Raw genomic sequence first — 21,098 nt, 5'->3', positions numbered from 1 at the left:
TCCCACGAAATGACCCCGCCGTAAAGGCCGACTGTGACGGCTTCAAAGGCGTCAAGTGACATCAAAGTGGACGCGGGATCGGCTGGTGGCCACGGCGCAATTTCACATGCAGCAGTACCGGGGCTACTAAGTACCCCGGATGCTGGTCCGCCGAGTCCGCCGCGCAAAGTCAATGCATGTCAAGTATGGCCATTAAGAGTGATGGTGTCATTAAACTGGCGTTCGTCTGGCGGCTTCCGCCGCTCTCATCACGCGTAACGTTTACTATTTATCATTATCATAGATATGTAGCGGATTGTGATAGAATAGTGATGCGCCCCGTGCATGATCTCGGCCCGGAGAGTGTAGCAACCCTGGCCCAGCTATCCGGCTCCAGGTTGGAGGATCAGCTTATTGAAATCGAATCATTCGCTCCGAAACTGTAATCCTGTAAGTCCGCCGTAACAGCGGTTTCCAGGCAGTAGCATAATTAGATTAAACTAATAGTGGTTTGCGGTTTCCGTAGTCGGCTTCCGACTCCGAAGCGTTCCGGGCTTTACAACCCTTGGAAATTTCAACGAAAACCCAACATACTCCGGGCCGGTGCGCTGTGTAAACGTCCACAGCTCTACGGAGATTCATTCGTTTCAATTAATTTAATTTGCATAAAATGGATGTACCATTTTTTCCTACGTTCATCTTGTCTCGCCGTCACCTTTCTGAACTCTTCGACGGCTAACTCGGACCGGGCCTCATGCCTATTTATAAGCGTGACAAAGCATCAATTTCAAAGCGACACGACACCACCTCTTCACCTGCGTGTATCGGCCACTCAGGCGGTGCTACGGCGACGTGATGGACGGAGCATAGACCCGTAGCATATGAGGTGGAAGGTCTCGCCCCGCGCAGACACCGAGAGTCTAGGAGCGGAGCAGCGGTGGCATCATTTAATTTCCAACTTTCTTAACCATCATCATCGAAGCTCGGTCCCGGACGCCGGACGAAAGATAACCCGGATCATGGCTCCGGAGCCGGAGCCCGGGCACCGGATGCGTTGTTCCAAAGTGGACTCACTATTGGAGATGTCGTTTTCCATCAGGTTGGATTATTCTTGTAATAAATAATTATGCAAATCAGTGCACGCAGCATCAGCGGCGAGGGCAGCAACGTAGCCGGCGGAAGATTAAAATGCTGCAGTGCTGCGGTGCGGGTACCGTGTCAACTTGTCGCTGGCGCCATCGGCTCCAGAGACAGGTTCATACAGGCGGAAAACGGTATACGTTGTTGTGTGCTGCATTTTAAAGTCGATTTTGATAAAAGGAAGAGGATTTATTGATTTTGAAGGTGGTCTCAAAATGGGTTTTACTCACCGAAGCATGTGTGGAAATGCAGAACCGAAAGCACATTTTGAAGGTCTTCGAAAATAGTCAAGCGCAATTTTTTAAGTTCAGTTTTTTGTATTATATTTTTTGAATTAAATGTGGTATTTAACGGTCTCCATCCGAACGGATCCATTTCAAACCTGACTTTGACGTTTGCTTTAGAGTGGCGATGTTTTTCGATGTTTTGTTTCCAAGGAACTGCGTAATACGAAAATTTTTAAGCGCATTCTCAAACAGCAGGCGGTGACTCACTGAGCCATTTCCAAGCTGGAGCTGTTCTTCGTAAATTTCTTTTTAAACAGCAGATAAAAGTGATTAGAAAACTTCTTTGAGTAGGGTTTTTTAGTTTGTCTAACACCAATTTTCGCTTTGTCATCAGGAAAACCGTAACGTTTTGAAAATGTTCATGCCGAAACAACACCGTACCGCAATTTATCGGAAGCTGTTCAACGATGGCGTGATGGTGACAAAGCAACGCGCTAAGCTACATCCGGAGCTGGATATCCCTAACCTGCACCTCATAAAATCGATGCAATCGCTCAAATCGAGAGGCTTAGTGAAAGAGCGGTTCGTCTGGGGCCATTTCTACTGGTATCTGAACAACGAGGGGATTGAGTATTTGCGTAGTTATCTGCACTTGGAGGCCGAGGCACTTCCAGAGACGCTCATCGGAGGCTCAAGTCGTGCGCCGCCATCTGCCGTGCGCCGCCAAGGGCCGTGCTCCGTAAAGGATGCGCGCAATGATCGCGCTGAATATCGTCGCAAACAGGATGAGAAATCCCCGAAGAAACAGGAAAAAGAGTGCGTCGTCTCCGAGTCAACGCAATTTGAATTCGTAAGCGTCGAGCGTTGCTACGCCCCGTCCGCTCCATCACTTACAATACTATTGTTGGCAATACTATTACTACTGTATCTCATATTTTCAGCGTTGTGGATTCCGTGGCGGTCGTAAGTAGTTCTTGGAGCAGTTATAAAGAATGAAGCATCAATCTATCTCGAAAGAAGAATCCTGTCTCGAAGAACCACTGTCCATGATTTCTTGAATAAAAGGGAAATGATTTGACTGATTTATTGTGCGTGTTGCTGAAAATGTGAGAAACAAATAGTGGACCTTCCATCAGAGAGGCTTGTATATTCTTCATCCGAATCAGAAAAATAGAACAGCGTTCAACGTTCCCAAAGAAGTCGCCTGCTGCGGGATTTCATTTTCATTCAAAATATTATGTGAGCTTATTTGCTGCGCCACTTCCGACGGTGGCGCGAATCGAAGAGAAAGAACCAACAAGCATCTTCTCTTTCTCCGGGTGGTCGATCCGGATCGACCAGGAGGAGAAAAGTCTTGAATTCATTTCATCACAAGGTTCACGTCACTTCAACGAGGCGTGTTCCTAATTTACGGAGGGATTCTTCCACGCGTCTGGACAGAGAACGAAAGCGGAATAGAGAAATCCACGCTTTCCGTTCGATTGACATTCGTGTATCCATGGCCAGAGACGCATTACGCTTCGCAAAGTTTCCAAATAAGAGTCAGATATTAAACGAAGTACTTTTTGCCCGTTTTTTCGCGAATCACGAACAAACGACTAGATGGCCAGGAAAGTGGATGGAGCTAAATGAAGTCTAGAGCACATAATTTGTTGGGGTTGCACCGTTCGTTAAGTGATTTCCAAGCAATGCTTCATTCAACAATGGACATTCCTTAACGAACGAAGCAGCTCCGATAAAGGATATTGTCTAAACTTAACCTAGACTTTAAGTTCGGCTACTTTACGGTGATGTCCGCTGAAAACATAAACCCCAAAACTAAGGAAAACACTTGGTTTACTTGGTTCCACTAATTTCTCTTAATTTATTAATCAACAATTCAACTGTTTCGTTATTAAAAATTCATCTTACATCAATGGGTATCTAATAAATAGTGATGTCTTTTAGCAGTTTAATTCTTTTCGTTCGATCCGCTGCATGCGTTAGCCTTTTTGGTGGTCCCGATCTTTGCTAATTCAACGTGAAACGAAAATACACTTAAAACGTGATACTGAAAATTGCATACTGTTTTTGCTCTAGTAACTTATAAAATGGTCGCCAATATAAAGTGACCGTATCTTTTGTGTGGTTCGTCTAAAAATTAAGTAATACACGAGAAGCCTGTCTTTAAATGTCTTCACAGATCATCGTAGGTTTAAAATCATAAAGTTAAAAACAAAGCCGTGCTTCTCGCTTCAAACATTGTAGTAGTAGGTACATCGCTAGCCAACAGTTTTAATAAATAAACTCTCGCGGGGATTATCCGGTGACTGGTTCGAACGATTCCCGTGAGTCTCTCTCGCGCTTACTGCTAACGTGTGACGGCAAGGAGGAGTCATGGACGGTTGTTATTGCCCCCCACGGGTCTGGTTGGCTGAGAAAGTAGTAACATTAAATAACACGAGATTCTACGTACGGCAACGAAGTTTACAACGGCAGCATTAGGAGAGAAGTTTCAAATGGTGGACTACTTGGAAGCAGTTACGCTGCACTTCTCACGAGGCACCGCTCCGGTGGTCCAACAGCTGGAATTGTTCCTGATCTATGGATTGGCAACGAAAAATGGGTCAAAATATAGCTTAAAGGGCAAGTTAGGTTTATTGGCTCAGATACTTACTTTCCAGATACAAGGCTAGTTCGAAATCGTCCACGTCCGAGGCCAACATTCGGGCCGTCCGCCCGTTATTGTCCTGAATGCTAAGGCTTGCACCGGCCGCGATAAGCATGTAGCATATGCTTCGCTGCTTGCTAGCGGCCGCTTTGTGCAGCGCTGTCTGCCCACTGTGAGAAATAACCCATTAAAAGTGTTGAGTGTTGAGAGTTGAGTTGTGACTAACAAAGTTTTCAACCAATAATTACTAAATTGACCAGAGAGCATAAAGGGGGCTTACGATTCATTATCGATCATATTGATGATCGAGCTGGGAGCGTAGGAAATGATGTAGCGAACGATGTCCTTGTGGCCACAGCGGGCACCGTGATGTAGGGCCGTTTGACCGGTGGCATCGATCGACAGCAGCGAGTAGCCTTGTAGGTGCAGGTCCGTCAGCTGTGTCCAATAGTAAAAAAATAAAGAAACTCCATCATATTTTTGCCTTTGCGAAACACACGGTAAAAAATATACAAAAATTCACACGACTCACCAACACAAGGTCACTTGCTTTGGCTGCCTTTATTACTGCGTCCGTGGTTTTCTCCAGCAAATTGCTATCAAGAGATAATTATTCATTAAAGATAAGATGATTGTTTAACAATAATTAACAAACGATAGTAAAGTAATGGAGTAGTTTTGGGTGCCCTTTTTCACAATTAACAACTTTTTATTGTTAGATAAAGTGCAAAACTGATAAGCCAAAGTAAGGGTCGTGGTATGCAGACAAAAATGATGATATTTCCACGAATAATTCTATTTGTTTAAAGAAATAATTGTATGCTGTTAGAGAAACCTTCAAAATGCGCTTACCTGAAACCAAAAGCATCCTCACTAAGGCCGAATAAACGTTCGTGGAAGCTATGGCGCGTGTAAAGGAACAGAAGTACGGTCAAACGGTTAGTTCGCAGTGCTTTGTTAGATTATCTCTTTAAATATTTTAAGGGAACTCCACTATTTAGCAAGTGCACTAACCATTTATCAAAATAAGGAACAAGAAATCTTCTACCTACCTTTTAAAATTAACCATCTGCTCCAGCCTCGTTTCGTTGTCGATTCCACTCTGGCGCGGTTCCGATCCCTGTACCTCGCGGGAGCTGTGGGATCCTGGAGATTCTTTAGAGCGACGAAGAATAAATAGAAGCGAAAATAGACGATTCAGAAAGGGGAACAGGTACCTTTGCGTGACGGAATGTTGGCGATCGTTGGCGAGCCGCGAGATTCAGCCGCGTACTGTTGACTGGCCACCAAGCGGTTCAGCGAGTTAACGCCCGGTGATTGCGGTTCGCCCGAATCTACGTTCGATTCCTGCTCCGCTTCCGGTGTGTGGGGCAACGTTGGGCTTTCCTGGTCCAGCACGAACACGCACTCGTTCGCTATGTCGGTGATGTAATGTAAATTTTCCTGCGCCCTATCGATCCGGAAGAACCGTTCGGCAGTGCAAGCTGTATGTCGAAGGGTGTTCGAGAAATCAGTAACGGCACGACCAAACGCGTCGCTAACTTACAATCGATGAAACACCAGTCGGGGGACAGCTTCGGGCTGTCCGGCAGGTCGTTGCAGTACTTGTTGATGAGCACCCGGATGTGTTCGAGGTCGGTCACGGGGACCTCCAGCGTTCCCAGCGAGACCGCCGACTGGCGCAGCCGATCCTTGTCGTAGTGGTGCTGCTCGTAGTTGCCCAGCATGATTTTCATCAGACTCAGGTTGAGGGACTCCAGCTTCTCTTGCCTTTGAGACCCACAAGACACATTAGAAATAAGCGACCGACAATCTATCGTTCCAAAGTGCGGCTACTTACATCACATTCGCTCGACCCGGTTTCTTCTTGGCCAGCATCACAGCTTTATTCAGCAGCGTCATCTCGATGCTGGATGGCTTCAGCTTGCACGCCTCGCCATCCACCTGCATTGGTATCGTGCGGGACGTGACGATCTTGGCGGACTTGCACTGGGCAATGCAGGTCCCGTGACCGCCCGCCTGTAGCAACGGTAGCTGGTACGTCGTCAGCCCGACCACCTCTATCATACCGTCGTCCGTGGACGGTTCGAACTGGCCACCGGATTTGTTCCACGGATGGGTTCCACCACCGTAGCTGCCGGAGCAACAAAATATTAAAATGAAATTCCCAGCTTAGCTTTAGTAAAACCCACCTTGGAATGTTCAGAAATACTATCGCGTGCACCTTGTGCTCCTTCAGCTTGGGTGTCAGGTCCTTGCCGTCGCACTCGAGCGTCACAAACTCGGCCAATCCTTTCCACTTGCGCTTCAGCAGATCCTTTCCGCCGGCCTGGCCGTAAAACATCTTGTTGCGCAACCGAGAATTAAACTTCTCCGGGTGGGCCTCTACAACGGGGCGTTACATCGTGAGTTAGACCGATTATGAGTCATCAATCGGCAGGCCGATAAGTACCTCGAGCTTCGTGGAATTCCAGCGCGATGTGAGCGTCAACGCCAAGCGAAAAATAATTATTGACCACGTTCAGGGGCAGATTGTCTTTACCATCGGCCACGTTCGTCGCGGACGTGTTCGGTTCCACCTTCAGGGACCACCGATCCAGCAGCACCGTATCGGAGTTCCCGATGTTATCCAGGATCTTACCGATCGGCTCATCCGTGTAGCCCTACAACCAGGAGTGATTTGGACACAAAAGATTTAAAAGATATTCTCTTCCTGGTGCCCAAAATTTAATAATAAAAGATTAGACACGGAATCGCCGTTTGAGGGTCCTTTCTTTCCACTTGCGAAACCCCTATTTTTTGCTCGCAAAGCGGGGGGCAGATTAAGAGAGCTTCCTAGTTCTCTAATAGCCTTCTCCCGCTCTGGAGCCCTGACCCCTTTTGGCGCCCTCGAAATGGAAGGTCGGTCACAGTAATGGATGCAACGCATTAACCGAGTGTCTAAATATGCTCCCTTTTCGCGCTCTCTCTCTCTCTCTCTCTCTCTGTAAAAGGATACTTACACCACCCCAACCGAGGGCCCGGGCCAAATCGTTGCCGGTGCCGAGCGGCAGGACACCGACGGCCGGTGGTGGCAGAAAGTTAATCTGATCCAGTACGGACAGGACCCAGCCGACCGTACCGTCGCCACCGCACGCCAGCACCCGAAGCTGCGGTACCTTCCGGAAAAGCTCCAGTCTGCGAAACGGGGGATATTTATGAATGTGAGCGCTGGCCTGGCTTGGGCGCGCGGAAACCCGGAAAACTTACCCCATCTTGGGTCCACCCTGGGTTAGGTCGAATACTTGTCGAGGATTTAGCAGCCATTGGAATTTCTGCAGCAGCTTAGCACCCTATAGCAGCAGCAGAACCCGGGGGACATTACAAAACCCAAAACCATTAAGGTCGTTTCGCAAGCATTTTGGGGAGGAGCCCTAAGTCTCACCTGATTCCCGCCGGACTTGGGATTAATGAACACCAGCACCGGCGTCACGTTGGCCGTGGGTATCGGTTTGATCGCAAACGCGCGCGGTTCCTTGCTGGCCGCAGCGTCCTTGGAGCTCTTTCGCCGCTTCTGCGGTGTCTTGCGGAGCGACGACTTGAAGTCTCCCTTGCGCGGGAGCTTCACTATCCACGACGGAGGCACCACGATGCCACTGTGGATGCCTGAGACGAAAGGGGAGTCTGTTTAATGGAGCCTGTTCGGAGACTGAGCGGTTTACGGGACACTCCTTACCGAGTGAACACTCTTCTTCCAGCCGTTGTGAAGTGAAGCAGGATTCCTTGTTGTGGTACGAAGCTTTACACCAGGCGCAGGTCAGGGCGACGATCTCCTTCGACGAGAACGACAGCTTGGCTTGCAGGGCCTAAAAGACGGGTATTGTATTAAACGGTCGTTTAAAAATCTTTTTTGAGTCATCATTTTGCTCTAAGATCAAATCTCGTGGAAAATTGTTGGACGTCGCTCACTGAGATTACAAGCAGAGAGCACAGAAGCACCACACGAGCGCTCATGTCATTCACCGCTTGTGGATCCAAGCAAGCCACTAATCAAGATGTAAACTGCTCGCGGACCATCGGAAGTGTTTGCTCGCTGACCACCAACCCCGGGAGGGACCGGTTATAAACTTGTTTTGGTTCACGTTTTGTGAACGTGCGCCATGTGAGTGCTCCGTGAAATACCCAGCTCCGTCGTGTTACAGTGTTTCCGGAGAAGAGTATTGCAGTGTTAATATAAATAGATGTCGCGTCACTGCGACCCGAGGGACAGAAGCTCCTAGTGGTCGCACTATTTAGCTACTGACCTTGCTGCACGCCTTGCACTTGCCCTTCTCCGCCCGCCGCGGCACCCAGTGGTGCGTGGTCGTCGTCTTCTCGCGGTACTGCCGCACGCCAACGTCCCGAAACGTGGGCTTACACCGCAGCTGCTCCTTTTCCGCCAGCGCCGGAATGCAGTTGATGTGGACGGTGTTTTTGCACGCGGAACACTTGAACCGCGTCCCGTGCCTCTGCGCGCAGGAGATTAGGGGACAGGTAGGTAAGTCCCGGTGATGGCCACGATTGCAAAATATTGTCCGCGTACTTACCGTACACTCACTCTCACCCAGACTGCAACACTCGCCGGACACGGAAGCCGGCGCCCAGAGATGCTCCCCGGAAATGGCATTTTCGCTCCAGTCGGGAGTGCACCGCAGTTGGCCCCCGTCGCCACAGGAATTACTGGAATGGAAAGAACACAATCCTTTTGTGTGATTTTGGGGGAAAGATGGCGCACTTTGTGCGAGAAGGAGCAAAATAAAAAACGAGAAGGCCCCGCGATGCGTGTGATCTTTTATTGCTCACAGACAACGGATCATAGAATGGACGTAATGAGAACGTAATATGACACCTCGTGAATCCTCTACTATGAGACCTCTTCGCTACTTTTTGGAACATGACAACCCTCGAGGGACTCGGGACAAAACACACCTACAGAGACAGCACACAAATGGAATTCTGTGCCATAAACGAACAGTGACACACAGGACGTTACAACGTGGCGCACGCGGAACAAGGCGCACCGCGGGACGCGATACAACAAAACTCACGATTTGGGTTCCGTTGGTCCCCGCTCGTAATCGTGAACGTTGCGTTCAAACTGGACCCGACAAGCGAGGCGAGCCAGGTGGAGCAATCTGGGAAGAGACAGACAGACAGAGTTCATCATCAGTTCACGGGAACCAATGGGTACAGGATCACTTCGAGGTTCGCTCCAGACTTTGAACGCAAGTCGCAAGTCGCGATCTGGATGGCTTCGATGCCTATCCCACTCACAGGGCAACTAGGTCTGTGTTTACATGGGTTAATTAGATTAAAACCACATGCGTCAGACGGGGACGCATGACTTCTTCACCGAGGAAGTCTTCCGTAAATTGGATTTTTGGACCAAGGTTTTCTGCGCGGTATCTTGAAGTCCACACGCGCCCCTCCATTCAGGGTGACAGCAGCAGCAGTAGTAGCCCGAGTGGCCAACTTACCCTGCATCCTCCTGGTCGGGGTCTACCTCTTCCATTTCGTCCCCGCTCCCCTGTGGCTCGTCGTCCATGGATTCCGGAACCGCCAGAGTGGCCATCGCCTTAACCACCTCCGGATCGTCACCTGCGCCTCCCGGTGACTGATCGCTAGCGGTCAGTGGGTCAGCCGTTTGCGTTGGCATCCTGCGCGATGCCGGCGTCCCAGGATCCGAACGGGCACACCCGCTGGCGGCTAAGACGCTATGGTCAGTTGTTCCGTTGCCGGTCAACGACAGTGACCGATTTCGCGATTCCGCGGTCTGGATATCGAGGAGCGTCTGGAAGATGTCCACCGACGGGCACACTAATCGAGTTACGGTCGAACCAAATGCATTGGCCAGGGTACCGGGTGTCGTTGGCAAAGACTTGTCGGTTTTCTTTCCCTCCTGGGGCACTTTTAGGGCTGCCTCCTGCTGATCCAAGAACTTGGCCAGCGGTAGTGGTGGAGTACGGCCCGCACCGTGACTGTCGCTGCTGTCCCGATCGAGGTCTTCCGGTGAGGCACTGGAGAAGTCTACCGACCAGGACGACCTCACGGACGCTGGTGACGCCGGGGCCGATGCTGGCGACGGGGTGTTCCCACTGCAACGATCGACAGCACCTTAAGCATGCGAGACGGATCGGACACCGAACCACAAGACTTCACCACAGAGATTTCACGACACGACACTTAGTTAACTGCTTTCTGTCTGAACGGAGACGATTTAGTGGGACACTTAAAGCTTTTCTTGAGATTATTCCTGGTCCAGAGGACAGTCGTTCGCGTAGAAATGTAAACGAAACACCCGACTATCGATAAGATATCCTGCGATCGTAAGCACTTCTTCCAGAGCACACCTCAAGACACAGTTCTTGCAGAACCTTAGATTAGATGCAAAGCTTGAGCACAATGATCGCACTTTGTTACGCACAGATAGGGCCAAGTGGCAGCCACAAAATTAACACCAAGCCAGCGAAAAGCCACGAAAGCCAACGAAAAACGCGCACGCCACCGCAAGAACTCTGCAACAGGAATGAGCCACGGACCGCAGGAACGTCTCATTAAACCTGTGCCGGTAGCATTAGAGCAGGGACAGGTGAAGCTTAGAGGGCTTCTGCTTAGGGTCAAATGCCAGAATGGCGGTGCGAAAACGAGGCCAACAAACCCTGTTCGCTCTGATATGTTAACTGTGGACCATGGGACACTTGGTATTAACTAGGTCAGTTTTAATAATATTAAAAAACTGTTTTTCCATCCAGAATTAAAATGGTTAAAAGTCCCGAAGCTGGCAATTAATGTACGACAAAGCAAGAAAAGTTAGACGATGAGATAGACAATTTTGACCATTTACCTTGGCAGCGCTCATAGTGCACATCGGCCAACTGTTCGCCATGTTGAGCCTTTAATTCGATTAGCTGTCGGAGTCCACAGTTCCTTGGACTCAGCCAAAACTAGAGGTGCTAACTCAAGTTTGTAACTAATGAACCGTCTCTTTCTGTTTACTCAAGAGGCACTACTGAAACAGTCGTCAGTCGTTTTATCAGTCAAGAGGCTCTACTGATACTGAGCGTACCGATATTCAAGTTAAGATCATAGAACTTATGATAATTGTGCAGGAGCAATTATGTTAATGATTGGCGCATAGGATAAAATTTTGTTGTAATTCGAAAAATATGCAGGAAGATCTCGAAATGCCTCGAAGACTCTAGGGAACTCTGAAGCTTAAATAAGATAAAATTTTTGGATATTTTTGAAACTGTACCAATATTCGCCAGCGGATAACCAACAAAATTAATTCTTATAAAACGAACAGGAAACTATATTTTATATGCTTTTCCAACTCCTCAATCTATTATTTTGATATTGTTATTTATTTGATTGTCAAAAGAGAGCATGCCTTATCGATCAACTGGTTATATGTGGCCTGAAAAATCCTACGTGATAGAGGTTATTACCGATTTGAGTAAACAAAAAGTTACGGCTTACCCCGCGGCCTCATCGACCGTTTCCGATGCTCCAACGGAATCATTCCGATGGCTTTCACTCATGTTGCTCTCCATATTCTCAACACAGTCACCAGTTTAACCTCCGCTTGGCCGAGGGCTTGCATACATTGGATTCAGAATTGTATTCACAGTTAGGCGATTTTGTTTTTAATTTTTTTTTTACAAGAAACACTCTCAAACTCTGTACACACAATTCACTCGATTCACAGAAGCACGGGTTGTTCTGCGAGCGCACCGTGAGCCCGTAGTCCCGGATTCCGACTGGTTCCGGCTGCGGACGCGGTGCCGATCAAAGCAATTCGATTTAGTCTCTTAAGCGAACGATGCGAGGATGCGTTAGCGACCCGAAATGTTACGTAAATTTAATTACGGAGAAAGGAAATGCGACGACGTCGGTCGCGGTTTTTGTTTTGGGTGGACCTTCCCCGAAAACGGCCTCCCGGGAGAGCTCAAGCTCAAGGCCTCATGATGGTCGCAAGGGTCGCCATCGCAGGGTTATGATGCGTTGTTATTATGCAGGCAGTTACCGGTGAGGCCGGTTCTATGAGCGATGCCGGTAAAGGCAGCTCTAACATGCGGTATCCACAAGGCCTCATCTAGAATGGCTCAGGCGTTTAGTTTTAAGTGGTTAGTTTTGTAGTTGAAAAAAAAAACGGTTTTAAAGAATTAAATTTTATTCATTCGGTTCCGAGCTGGTGAGCAAACCTTAAGCAGCGCATGCATAAATATTTCCTGGTACGCATTTAACAGCACACAAAATAGGGCAAATGCGAGAGGTAAAAAACAATCACGAAGGTAAATCCATTCCAACTTGTGAACGATACAATACGCCGCGAATTAATCTTTATTCGCAACAAGGTTGTGGGTATTGCGAGCGGTTTAAAAACCTGAAGCATATAATTGCATGGCGTGCCGACGGAACTCATACATACACGAAGTGTATTACGCTGGACCGGTATGGCACCTTCTGAAGTTCAAAGTCATCGGCTTGAATGCTCGGATGTTCACGATTCATTTCCGGCTGACCCCCGGCTGTGCCCCGCACCGGGGCTTGCGGGTCCGCGGCGCGAGGGTTAACTGCTTGGCGCCCCCGTCGCTCGGTGTGCCGCTCCATAACGGGGCTTGGCGAACGTTCGAGAGCCAGTTCTGGGTGATGACGCGCCATAGCAGATCCCCCAAAACAGCCCAACACTGGGTCGGGTCAGGTTCCCAGACGTTGACATCACCGTCGCGCGGGCAGAGCCGGTCCATGTTGACATTCGGTGGCGTTGGAAGCGCTTTAGGCTCTGACTAGTTCTCGAATCGCCAGTGACTCATTGACTCTCTAGAGGTCGCACCCGGTTTGCGTTGTAGGGCGTCGTTTTATTGGCGACGTTGCGAAGAACAGCTATTTGTCAATTCGTTTTGTTTTGCGCGGCGACAGAAATGTAAATCCTTTTCACACCATTTAGAGCGTAGCTCGCAGGTGACCTCGGAATCGGGCATCGGACTTTTTGGTAAGAATCCAACGGAGCGGAGCCGTCGTAAGAATGCGCGAAAAAGGCCGGCGGGGCCACGAATTAGCGCATCTTTGTAAATAAGATTCCACCGTCGTCAGGAAGTTGTTTGATCATTCTTCATCCCAAAAACAAACAAACGACGTTGTCGAACCGGCACTCTCTCGCTCTCTCTGTCCCCCGTAGTGTTTTTCCGGAGGAAGTTTGTTATCTTACGAAACGAGACTGGCCAAGTCCGAGATTATAGGGTCGGCGAATGGAGCGACGAGCGTAATTCACGTTTCCAACACTGCTTGCGCAGAACACGTGCTTCCGAGCACGTGGTCGGTACCATATTATTGGGAAACCACGACCACGATTTTCCTCTCTCCATGCCGGTTTTGTTAGTACAAGTGTCGGGTGGTTATTGTTATTTTCTGTTGATGCTTCACAACACGCTTCACAAGGCACAACACATAAACACATACGAGCAAGGGCAAGCATCTTATTCTATAGCTTAATAATAAAGAAACACGAAAACATACCAACAACAGGCCCCGAGGAAGGATGCAAGCTTACGGTACACATGCAAAAAGTAAAAAAGCAGCAACATCTCCAGTTCCAGTTCCGCACGGATAAGATACGACTCCTCCGGGTGGCGGGTTGCGGGACGGGTCGCGATAAAAGCGTTAGATAGGAGGGGGCCTTTAATTGGCGGTTCGCGGACGATTCTTTGCGCCCTTTTCACCACCGATAAGCACACAGCACACACGGTCCCGGTGTGTGTCAACTAATGATCGCACCAGTAACACATTTTGCGGAATTCCACACCACTTTTTTGCTAGTTTTGCAGCGTTTCCGTTACAGCTAACCCACGGCCATGTTCCGGTCGTGTTTCACTCGCGCGCCGCTCAAGTGATTAAACTGCACTGCGCCGCGCATTGTCACCTGTTCTACATTTTCTCTTGATTGGACGTGAATGGACGTGTTCCCAGCGGGCGCGTTCTGTATTTCTCGTCGGCGAGGTTCGCGATCGCGAGCGCCGCGCTGTATGGTGGTGTGCGTGCCAACCAGCCAGCGTGTTCCGCATGATATCTTCTTTGCGTGAGCACGAGTGAGAAAGAAGCGGTGCCGTTCTTTGCGTGCGCGACCGCGATCGAGGACTTCCGCGGAACTCAGAGAATAGGATCGGCGACTCACCTGTGGGGGGCGGCTGCTGCTTCACTGCTCACGCGCATGGAGATCACTTTGGCCGCTCTGTTGATGATGATGATCATAGCGCACACTGTGGACACAAACAGATAGTAGTCGTTTTTCTACGCGCACTTCTGGAACAGAGAATAATGCCCGCGGACCCAGTGAACGGCGCGCCGTTGGCCTCACTTTACGGCTGCAAACTGAACAGCCGCGAGCTCAATTTCCAAAACATTCCGTCACACCACACCAACACATGCGCGCGCCACCATTCTGACAGATAAACCGAAGCCACGAGAGCGAGAGATGCGCGAGTTGCTTTGCACCGTTTTACGATATCGTAACGGGAGAGTGACACAATCAGAACGAGTGTCGCGGCCGCATTTCGCGGATATCGCTCTCACTCTCTCTCACGCAGACGTCACCGTTTCTAGAGCACAACACGCCGGAGTTCACTGTCCCGCATTCGTTGTTCCGATTTTCGCTGCATCTTTAGTAGGCCGCCACGTGCGTGTTTATCTTCTCGCGTCGAGCACTGCTGAAGATCTTTGTGAACAGCCCGCGAAATGGACACCGATCACCGAAACTGTCGCGGAAAGAAACCGTTGGCCACGACGGAAACACACCACGTAACACTTGGTCATCGGCCTCGGGGAGCGAGAGTTCTGAGCACTGCGATCTTTCCAGTTACCGAGCAGACAGACACGGGACGAGAGCGCGGATGATCGTGCTCAGCCGCAGCAGTAGCCGCTTACGTATGTGTGAGTTCGTCCGATGCGGTGTTACACACTGCGCAGAACTCCGGATACCCCTTTTGTTTTGGGTGGTAGTATCCGATCGCCAATTATTCGCAGAACTCGCGAGTGTCGGCAGCGGCGGCGGTGGTGTTGTTGTTATTCTTCTGTCACCTGTCTTGTAATTGCGTCGGAAGCGTGCTGATGCTGCGGCGGCGGCAGTGTCTCCGCCTCGTCGGAGAGTAATCCGATCCGTGTGTGTTGTGTTAGATCCGGTGCGAATTACACACCTCTAGGTCGCGCTTGGCCTTGCCGGAAGAACCGTTACGCGCACGTGCTGTTTGCCTTGCACTTGAGATCACACACTGATAGTCACACTAACGGTGGTTTGGATTGTAACCGTTTTTTTACTCAATATAATTCATTTCTAGCATTTAATATTACTCAAAGTGGACATTTTTCTCTTATTTAAAACTATTAATTAAATTTCAAGAGCTAAACAGGTCCTTGTGGTCAATCGTTAAGTGGTGACAGCGTTGAGCAACGTTCTTTAATTGAACCTAACACATGGGCTGAAAAGTCCCGCGCCTAACACATAAATAGCGCTAGTCTTATCGCACTTATCGCCTTTTCGGTTTGTACTAACCTTCAAATAAAAGCTATTAAAATGACACTACTTTTGTTATTTTCAAAACAATCGATCAAGCACAATTTCGTATTTTAACGTTACACTGCTTCTTGATGGGAAAAAATACCGAAAATTGATTGAAAGCCATGCCATCCATCCATCAGCCATCAGCCCATGTGTTAGCAAAAGATTGTTTTGTATTGTGTATTACACTAGTGACAACAGTTGAATACTTTAAACAAGCTTAACAAGTGAAAAGGTTGTTGGTAGCATCAACTCAACGTTGATTCATTTCATGGAAAATGTAGTAATGAAATGCATCACGGATACAGCTTGCAAAATTCGATTTCAACATCATCTACAACAATTTTAACGTGAACAACTGTTTCAGTTGTTCCACGGATAGTTGACCAGGATACACTGGGGCGACTATTATTCCCTTTAGAGGAAGGGTAGAGAGCCACCGTTTAACGGACACGGTGGATGCAGCATAATTAAATTACATGCTCATGTACTAGTTCCAACGCGGTGAGTTTTGTCTGCATATACAAAATTATCTATTAAAATATTCTGAAAATTAAATTATTCTGACATCGCTACAGCTAGTACATTTACCAGCACAGGGTTTTTGAATTGTAAACTCATTGCAGGCATGGAGCAACTATGTTTTTACATAAACATTTCACCTCAAAAGGATTGGTATATGAATCGCAAAAAGGGAGGACAAGATTGTTAACAACACTTTGGGATTGATAAAAACAGAAAGAATTTTATAGTTAAACATTTAGAAAACAGAAAAACAGAAGAATTTTTTATAGGAATTTTCTACACCAATTGGTATGTTGGTTTTCGACGGTCGGCAAATAAAACAAACACCGCAAGCGGTCAAAGTCCCTCCTGTGAAACCATCATTCCGCATGTTTTTCTACCTCCCTGTTTCTCTAAATGCTTCTAATCGACGATAGCGACTCGCAAACACGGTAATAGTAATTTGGCGCCTTGGAAACATTCACAATTGTTGAAAACAATCGATCCCAACGACGACAATGATGGTGGGTGAGCAAATGCTTATTTTTATCCGCACATCACATCACATTGATATCTCTCGTCTTGGTCGGTGAGTCAGGGCTAAGATAACGATCCTCGCCGTCGTCGTCGTCGTCGGTCGATTACGATCCGAACGTTCGACATAGTTTATGAGCTACCGTTCACATTTTGCACCAACCCGCACGATCGCGGAACAGGCGTAGACTGTTGTCCTGAAAGTTGAAGATATTTTTAAGATCGACCGACGCGCGAGGTGATCAAAGTCGGCAGAGGCTACGGCAGAGGCCATAACTTACCGGTCGGCCCGTACTGCTGCGATCATCACCACCGAAGATCATTAGAATTGGGGGGACCAGAAGCCAGCGAGCCCCATTGTACGTTGAATTGTTTATTTTTTATCTCGCCATTTGATTGCACCATATGACATCATGTCGCTATTAATGTGCAAATCGTGTTTCGGCCAGCAAATTATGATAAGCCGTACCGTGCCACGAAAAGGGAAAGCAACCACAATATGCGACAGGGATTATGCGAAATGATGGATTTATCTTTAAATATGATCGTGGTTTCTGCTTAAAACCAAACATTATGTCCATAAGTCAAGATTAGAGGATTGGAAATGGTTTTACATTTGGCTCTGAAATAACATCACGTTTTACATAAATTATGGAAAATGTTCAAATCACTTATCATGAATTCTCAAGCGATAGTAAATAGCACCGAAAAACAGCGAACCGAACGCCTGCCGCTACGGGCTGACATCGAACTGCAGTTGCACTTGCGTCGTTGCAACGTTCGTCCTGCGACCGGAGCCCAAAAAATATCCACTTTGGGAACAAAATTGTAGAACCATAAGATTGGCCATAAATTACCTGGAACACAATTAGTTTTCGCCGCTCGACGTCCCGACCGGCGGTGGAGAAAATTCATTTCCCGAACTTTTCTTTTTTCGCCAAAGTGAGAAGTGAGAAATTTCGCAGCCTAGGAACACCTTTCGAGCAAATACCGACCGTGTCGGAAGGGGTTTTCCCTATTTTCTTTCATGCACCATGGGAAGGCTCGAGTTGGGGCGTTTCTTGGAGATTCATTGAGTGCAACGCAATAGATCACTCCATTTGTGTCGGGTGTTATTGGTGATATATTGTCATTGCGGCCAAAGGAAGGACCTTTACTCGTTGTGAAACTCGCCTTAAAGCTTGCAATCCTTTGGCATGTAATTTTTGCAGAATGCACGACCTTCATTTCAGTAACTTTTAGCATCTCAATTCTACAAAAGCGCTACACTTAGTAAAATGAAAAATTAGCATAAATGTAGCATCGGACGATGAACAACCAAACACAAGCTCTTGGTGCTTGGTCTCCCCAAACGAACATTTAATAAATCGTTTACATATGCTCGGTGCCAGCCTCGGTGTCACTGGCCGCCCGGTAACGTTCCACATTATATTAGATCGGGCATAGTGTTAAAAGCGCCACTCCATTATTGGACATTATGCAGTCTGCAGTCTGCATCCAATCCATGGCTCTCCGCGGTGCAGCATAAGACGTGGTGGGAGCGTTCCCCATTATTCCTCGCCTAGGTTCATCGACCACGCGGGCATCGGCATGAGCTTCGGGACTTGCGAAATCCCCTTTGAAGGCGCGAACCACACACGCACCCGATCGGGGGCTGCATCCACAATTTATAACATCGGACTAATTGGCAAAACATGTTCGATGGACTGCTGCCATCGGTGACAATATGCTCGAATGTTGGGGCAACGACGCCCGATGGTACCTGATTCACGTTTTAATTACTGAAAGATGTAGCCCAGCGCACCAAATGAGGCCGGCTGGCCGGATCTCTCGCCGACGCGTCGTTCATGAGCTCGTTGTCACGCACCGGATGTGCATTAGAAGCGGGCGATGATTAGCTGCAGTAGGGTTGGCACTATGTTTTGTTACCAAAACTCCCCGGAGTGAGTTTAATAAGGTCCCGGGATGGGAGAGAAAATTCCAATTTCTATGTTGCACCGAAACGTACCGCATTGGGTTTAGTAGATAAAATACACATTGGCGGACATTGTTACATCGGCGACTGTTCGCAACAGAGTATAGTGTTTGGATTATGTTTAAATTAATTGAAAATAAACCAAACCTTCTATCTATTTATAAATCGCCTGTAAATACTGAATGCAAAACATGAATATTCTTTCCGCAATTCTTTACGATGTTGTCCACTTTAGATAAACCGGAAATCGACAGTAAAATTGAAACCATTCACGGACGAGCCAGACAACAAAGGGTTCCTAGCCAGGATGAGTGAGTAATAAAAATATGAAATTCCGAACTTGAGTGAAGTCACGGTCATTTTATAGCCACGCCAATGGCTCGAGCCTTATGAAATGTAATGCGCGGATTTTCGCACCTTCAGAGGAACCATTACTTTCCTATAAAGTGCTGCGTCTCGTCGGCATGACGCCAGGACGTCCTCGGTTAAAATAATTGCCATCTTCAATTGTGCCCGACAGATTTTACGATCTGGCAGAACCGCTTGTTTGTAGTTATGGGTTTTTGTTTTCATATAAACAAACATTATGCGACGATCAAACAGCAAAACAACAATCAGATATTTTGGCAGATTAAATTATAATCCTCTTTAAGTTTGTCGAAAAGGATTTGATTGCTGCAAACCTGTTTTAAGTATCTGTAAATATGCTGTATGCTATAACAGTCACATATCACAATCAACCATCGCTCACGGCAATGTAAACTTTAACAAACGAGGTGTATTATTTTTTATTTTTCCGGACCTCTCCTACGTTGATGTTACATTTTTTCCGGCCATTTACTCACAAACGTTCCGCTAATTGATGAGCCAATAATGTGTTTAACCGCACCGCACCAGCGAGGTGTTGCAGGTCGTGTTCGATCATAATGATGCAGGCGTTCCCCGTTGTTTAAAGTGGGCGAGGCTGTGAACTATAGGGTCTTTCCCGGAGCCGTTACGGGACGGGCACGGCATTCGAGACCTCACAAGACGCCGATCGGTGTGCTGCCATAGTCGTTGTTAAAGTACACATTTTATTGACTGCGCGAATCCCACGAGCCCTTGGCTTCGTATGGGAGGACAGCTTTATGGAGGCGCGCAATCCGTGACGAGAAGGTATTATACGATTTTTTAAAGGCCCCTAAAGAAGCTGTGAGTCAAACAAACTATGAACCCGGGACATACGCCAAACAGCAGGATGTCACTGTTACACTAGCATTTGATACTAACAAAAAGAGGTGTGGAAAGGATCCTTCCTACGGCAGACACTTCTGTGCCCCCCGGTCTGCCGGCAGCCGGTGGTCCGACTTCCGGAACAAACACCGGCAGAGAAAGACATCCCCAAAGCCTCACCCAAACAACCATTAGCGCTTGGTGAACTTTCCGTAATTATCCGCAGACAAACGGAAACCACTAACGAGACCCCCTCCGCCAACTGGAGCCGAAAAGGGCACATCCTGGCATTTGCGGCGCTGGGAGTAACTTTTTGATAGATTAAAGTTGGAAAACTAAAGTAAACGTGTAAATTTATTAACACAAACCTCCGCCACGCGAATTCCTATTTCTAAACTCTATGGTTTTCTTACTGATAAGAGCATGAAGTGTGTCTTTTGAGTTTAAGTCTTAACGCACTTGACGTTAAATTGATTTTTTGAAGGGATTTTCAGTAAAAGAATGCAAATGTACATTTAATATACAGAAAAGTATTTATTTTCTTTATTTATGTCAATTTGCAGAAGCACCGCGAAGGCCGAGATTCTCCAACGCCCGTTTAGCAAAAAAAGTCCTCTATCAAGCGGGCTCTTCGTTCGGCAGGACGAAAAGGGATTAATATGGTATCGCCAACGAAATTACTATGTTTTCCAATTGCTTCCCTAATTGGACTGAACCCTCGGCCTCGGTTGCCGGTGAACCTAATTCCGAGCGAAATTACCGAAGCAGTACGATTGGTTGATAATTGTTTTCTCATTAAAACCATCTCAATTCGGCGAGGGTGCATCGGGAAAGTTCGCCAACACGAGTCGAGTCACGAAATGGAGCTGAACAGAAACTTTGATACTATAACGTCTGGGTAGCATAAGTTTTTTTTATTTGAATGGTTATGGGGAGCGATTTCTTTGAGCAGGCGGTTCGGTTGGGTTGAAAAAGGACATTCACAACTACGGAACCGGACTCGAGGAATTTTAAGAGGGGAAAAGTTCCGAGAAACGATACTGTTAGTAACGACGAAAGTTGAATGAAAAGATTTTTTTGTTGAATCTCTTTTGACTTACTAATAGGAATGCTTGCAAATAAAAATGCTTATTGATATGCCTATTTAAGGTCTATTTCTAGCCTTTTCTCTAATTATTTCTACTTGTTGGGCCAACCCAAAAATAAACGGTATTTCCACTGGTACTGATCATTGCCAATAAAAAGGGTTCAGAAAAACACTTTCCCTAAGAAAAGCCAATCAGAATTCGAGGACAAACGCAAACC

General features: G+C 47.5%; 1 protein-coding gene across 1 annotated transcript; it reads right to left on the bottom strand.

Moving 5' to 3' along the window:
- Positions 1 to 3,191: 3,191 nt before the first annotated feature.
- LOC128278407 (eye-specific diacylglycerol kinase-like) lies at positions 3,192 to 16,929 on the bottom strand. Its single transcript, XM_053017136.1, has 21 exons — positions 16,888 to 16,929; positions 16,770 to 16,803; positions 9,492 to 10,128; positions 9,063 to 9,149; positions 8,562 to 8,694; positions 8,280 to 8,483; positions 7,712 to 7,841; positions 7,421 to 7,641; positions 7,246 to 7,328; positions 6,999 to 7,173; positions 6,449 to 6,659; positions 6,189 to 6,381; positions 5,837 to 6,130; positions 5,543 to 5,766; positions 5,214 to 5,480; positions 5,049 to 5,151; positions 4,849 to 4,896; positions 4,529 to 4,592; positions 4,277 to 4,434; positions 4,003 to 4,166; positions 3,192 to 3,927 (listed from the first exon to the last, which is right to left on the bottom strand). The coding sequence occupies exons 1-21, from the start codon at positions 16,927 to 16,929 to the stop codon at positions 3,881 to 3,883; spliced, it is 3,519 nt and encodes a 1,172-aa protein (XP_052873096.1). The 3' UTR covers positions 3,192 to 3,880.
- Between the last annotated feature and the right edge of the window lie 4,169 nt (positions 16,930 to 21,098).

The sequence above is a fragment of the Anopheles cruzii genome, chromosome 2 (assembly GCF_943734635.1).
Source record: "Anopheles cruzii chromosome 2, idAnoCruzAS_RS32_06, whole genome shotgun sequence".
NCBI classification, from domain to species: domain Eukaryota; kingdom Metazoa; phylum Arthropoda; class Insecta; order Diptera; family Culicidae; genus Anopheles; species Anopheles cruzii.
Note: the sequence above shows the minus strand (reverse complement) of the source record. Positions and strands in the feature narration are given on the sequence as shown.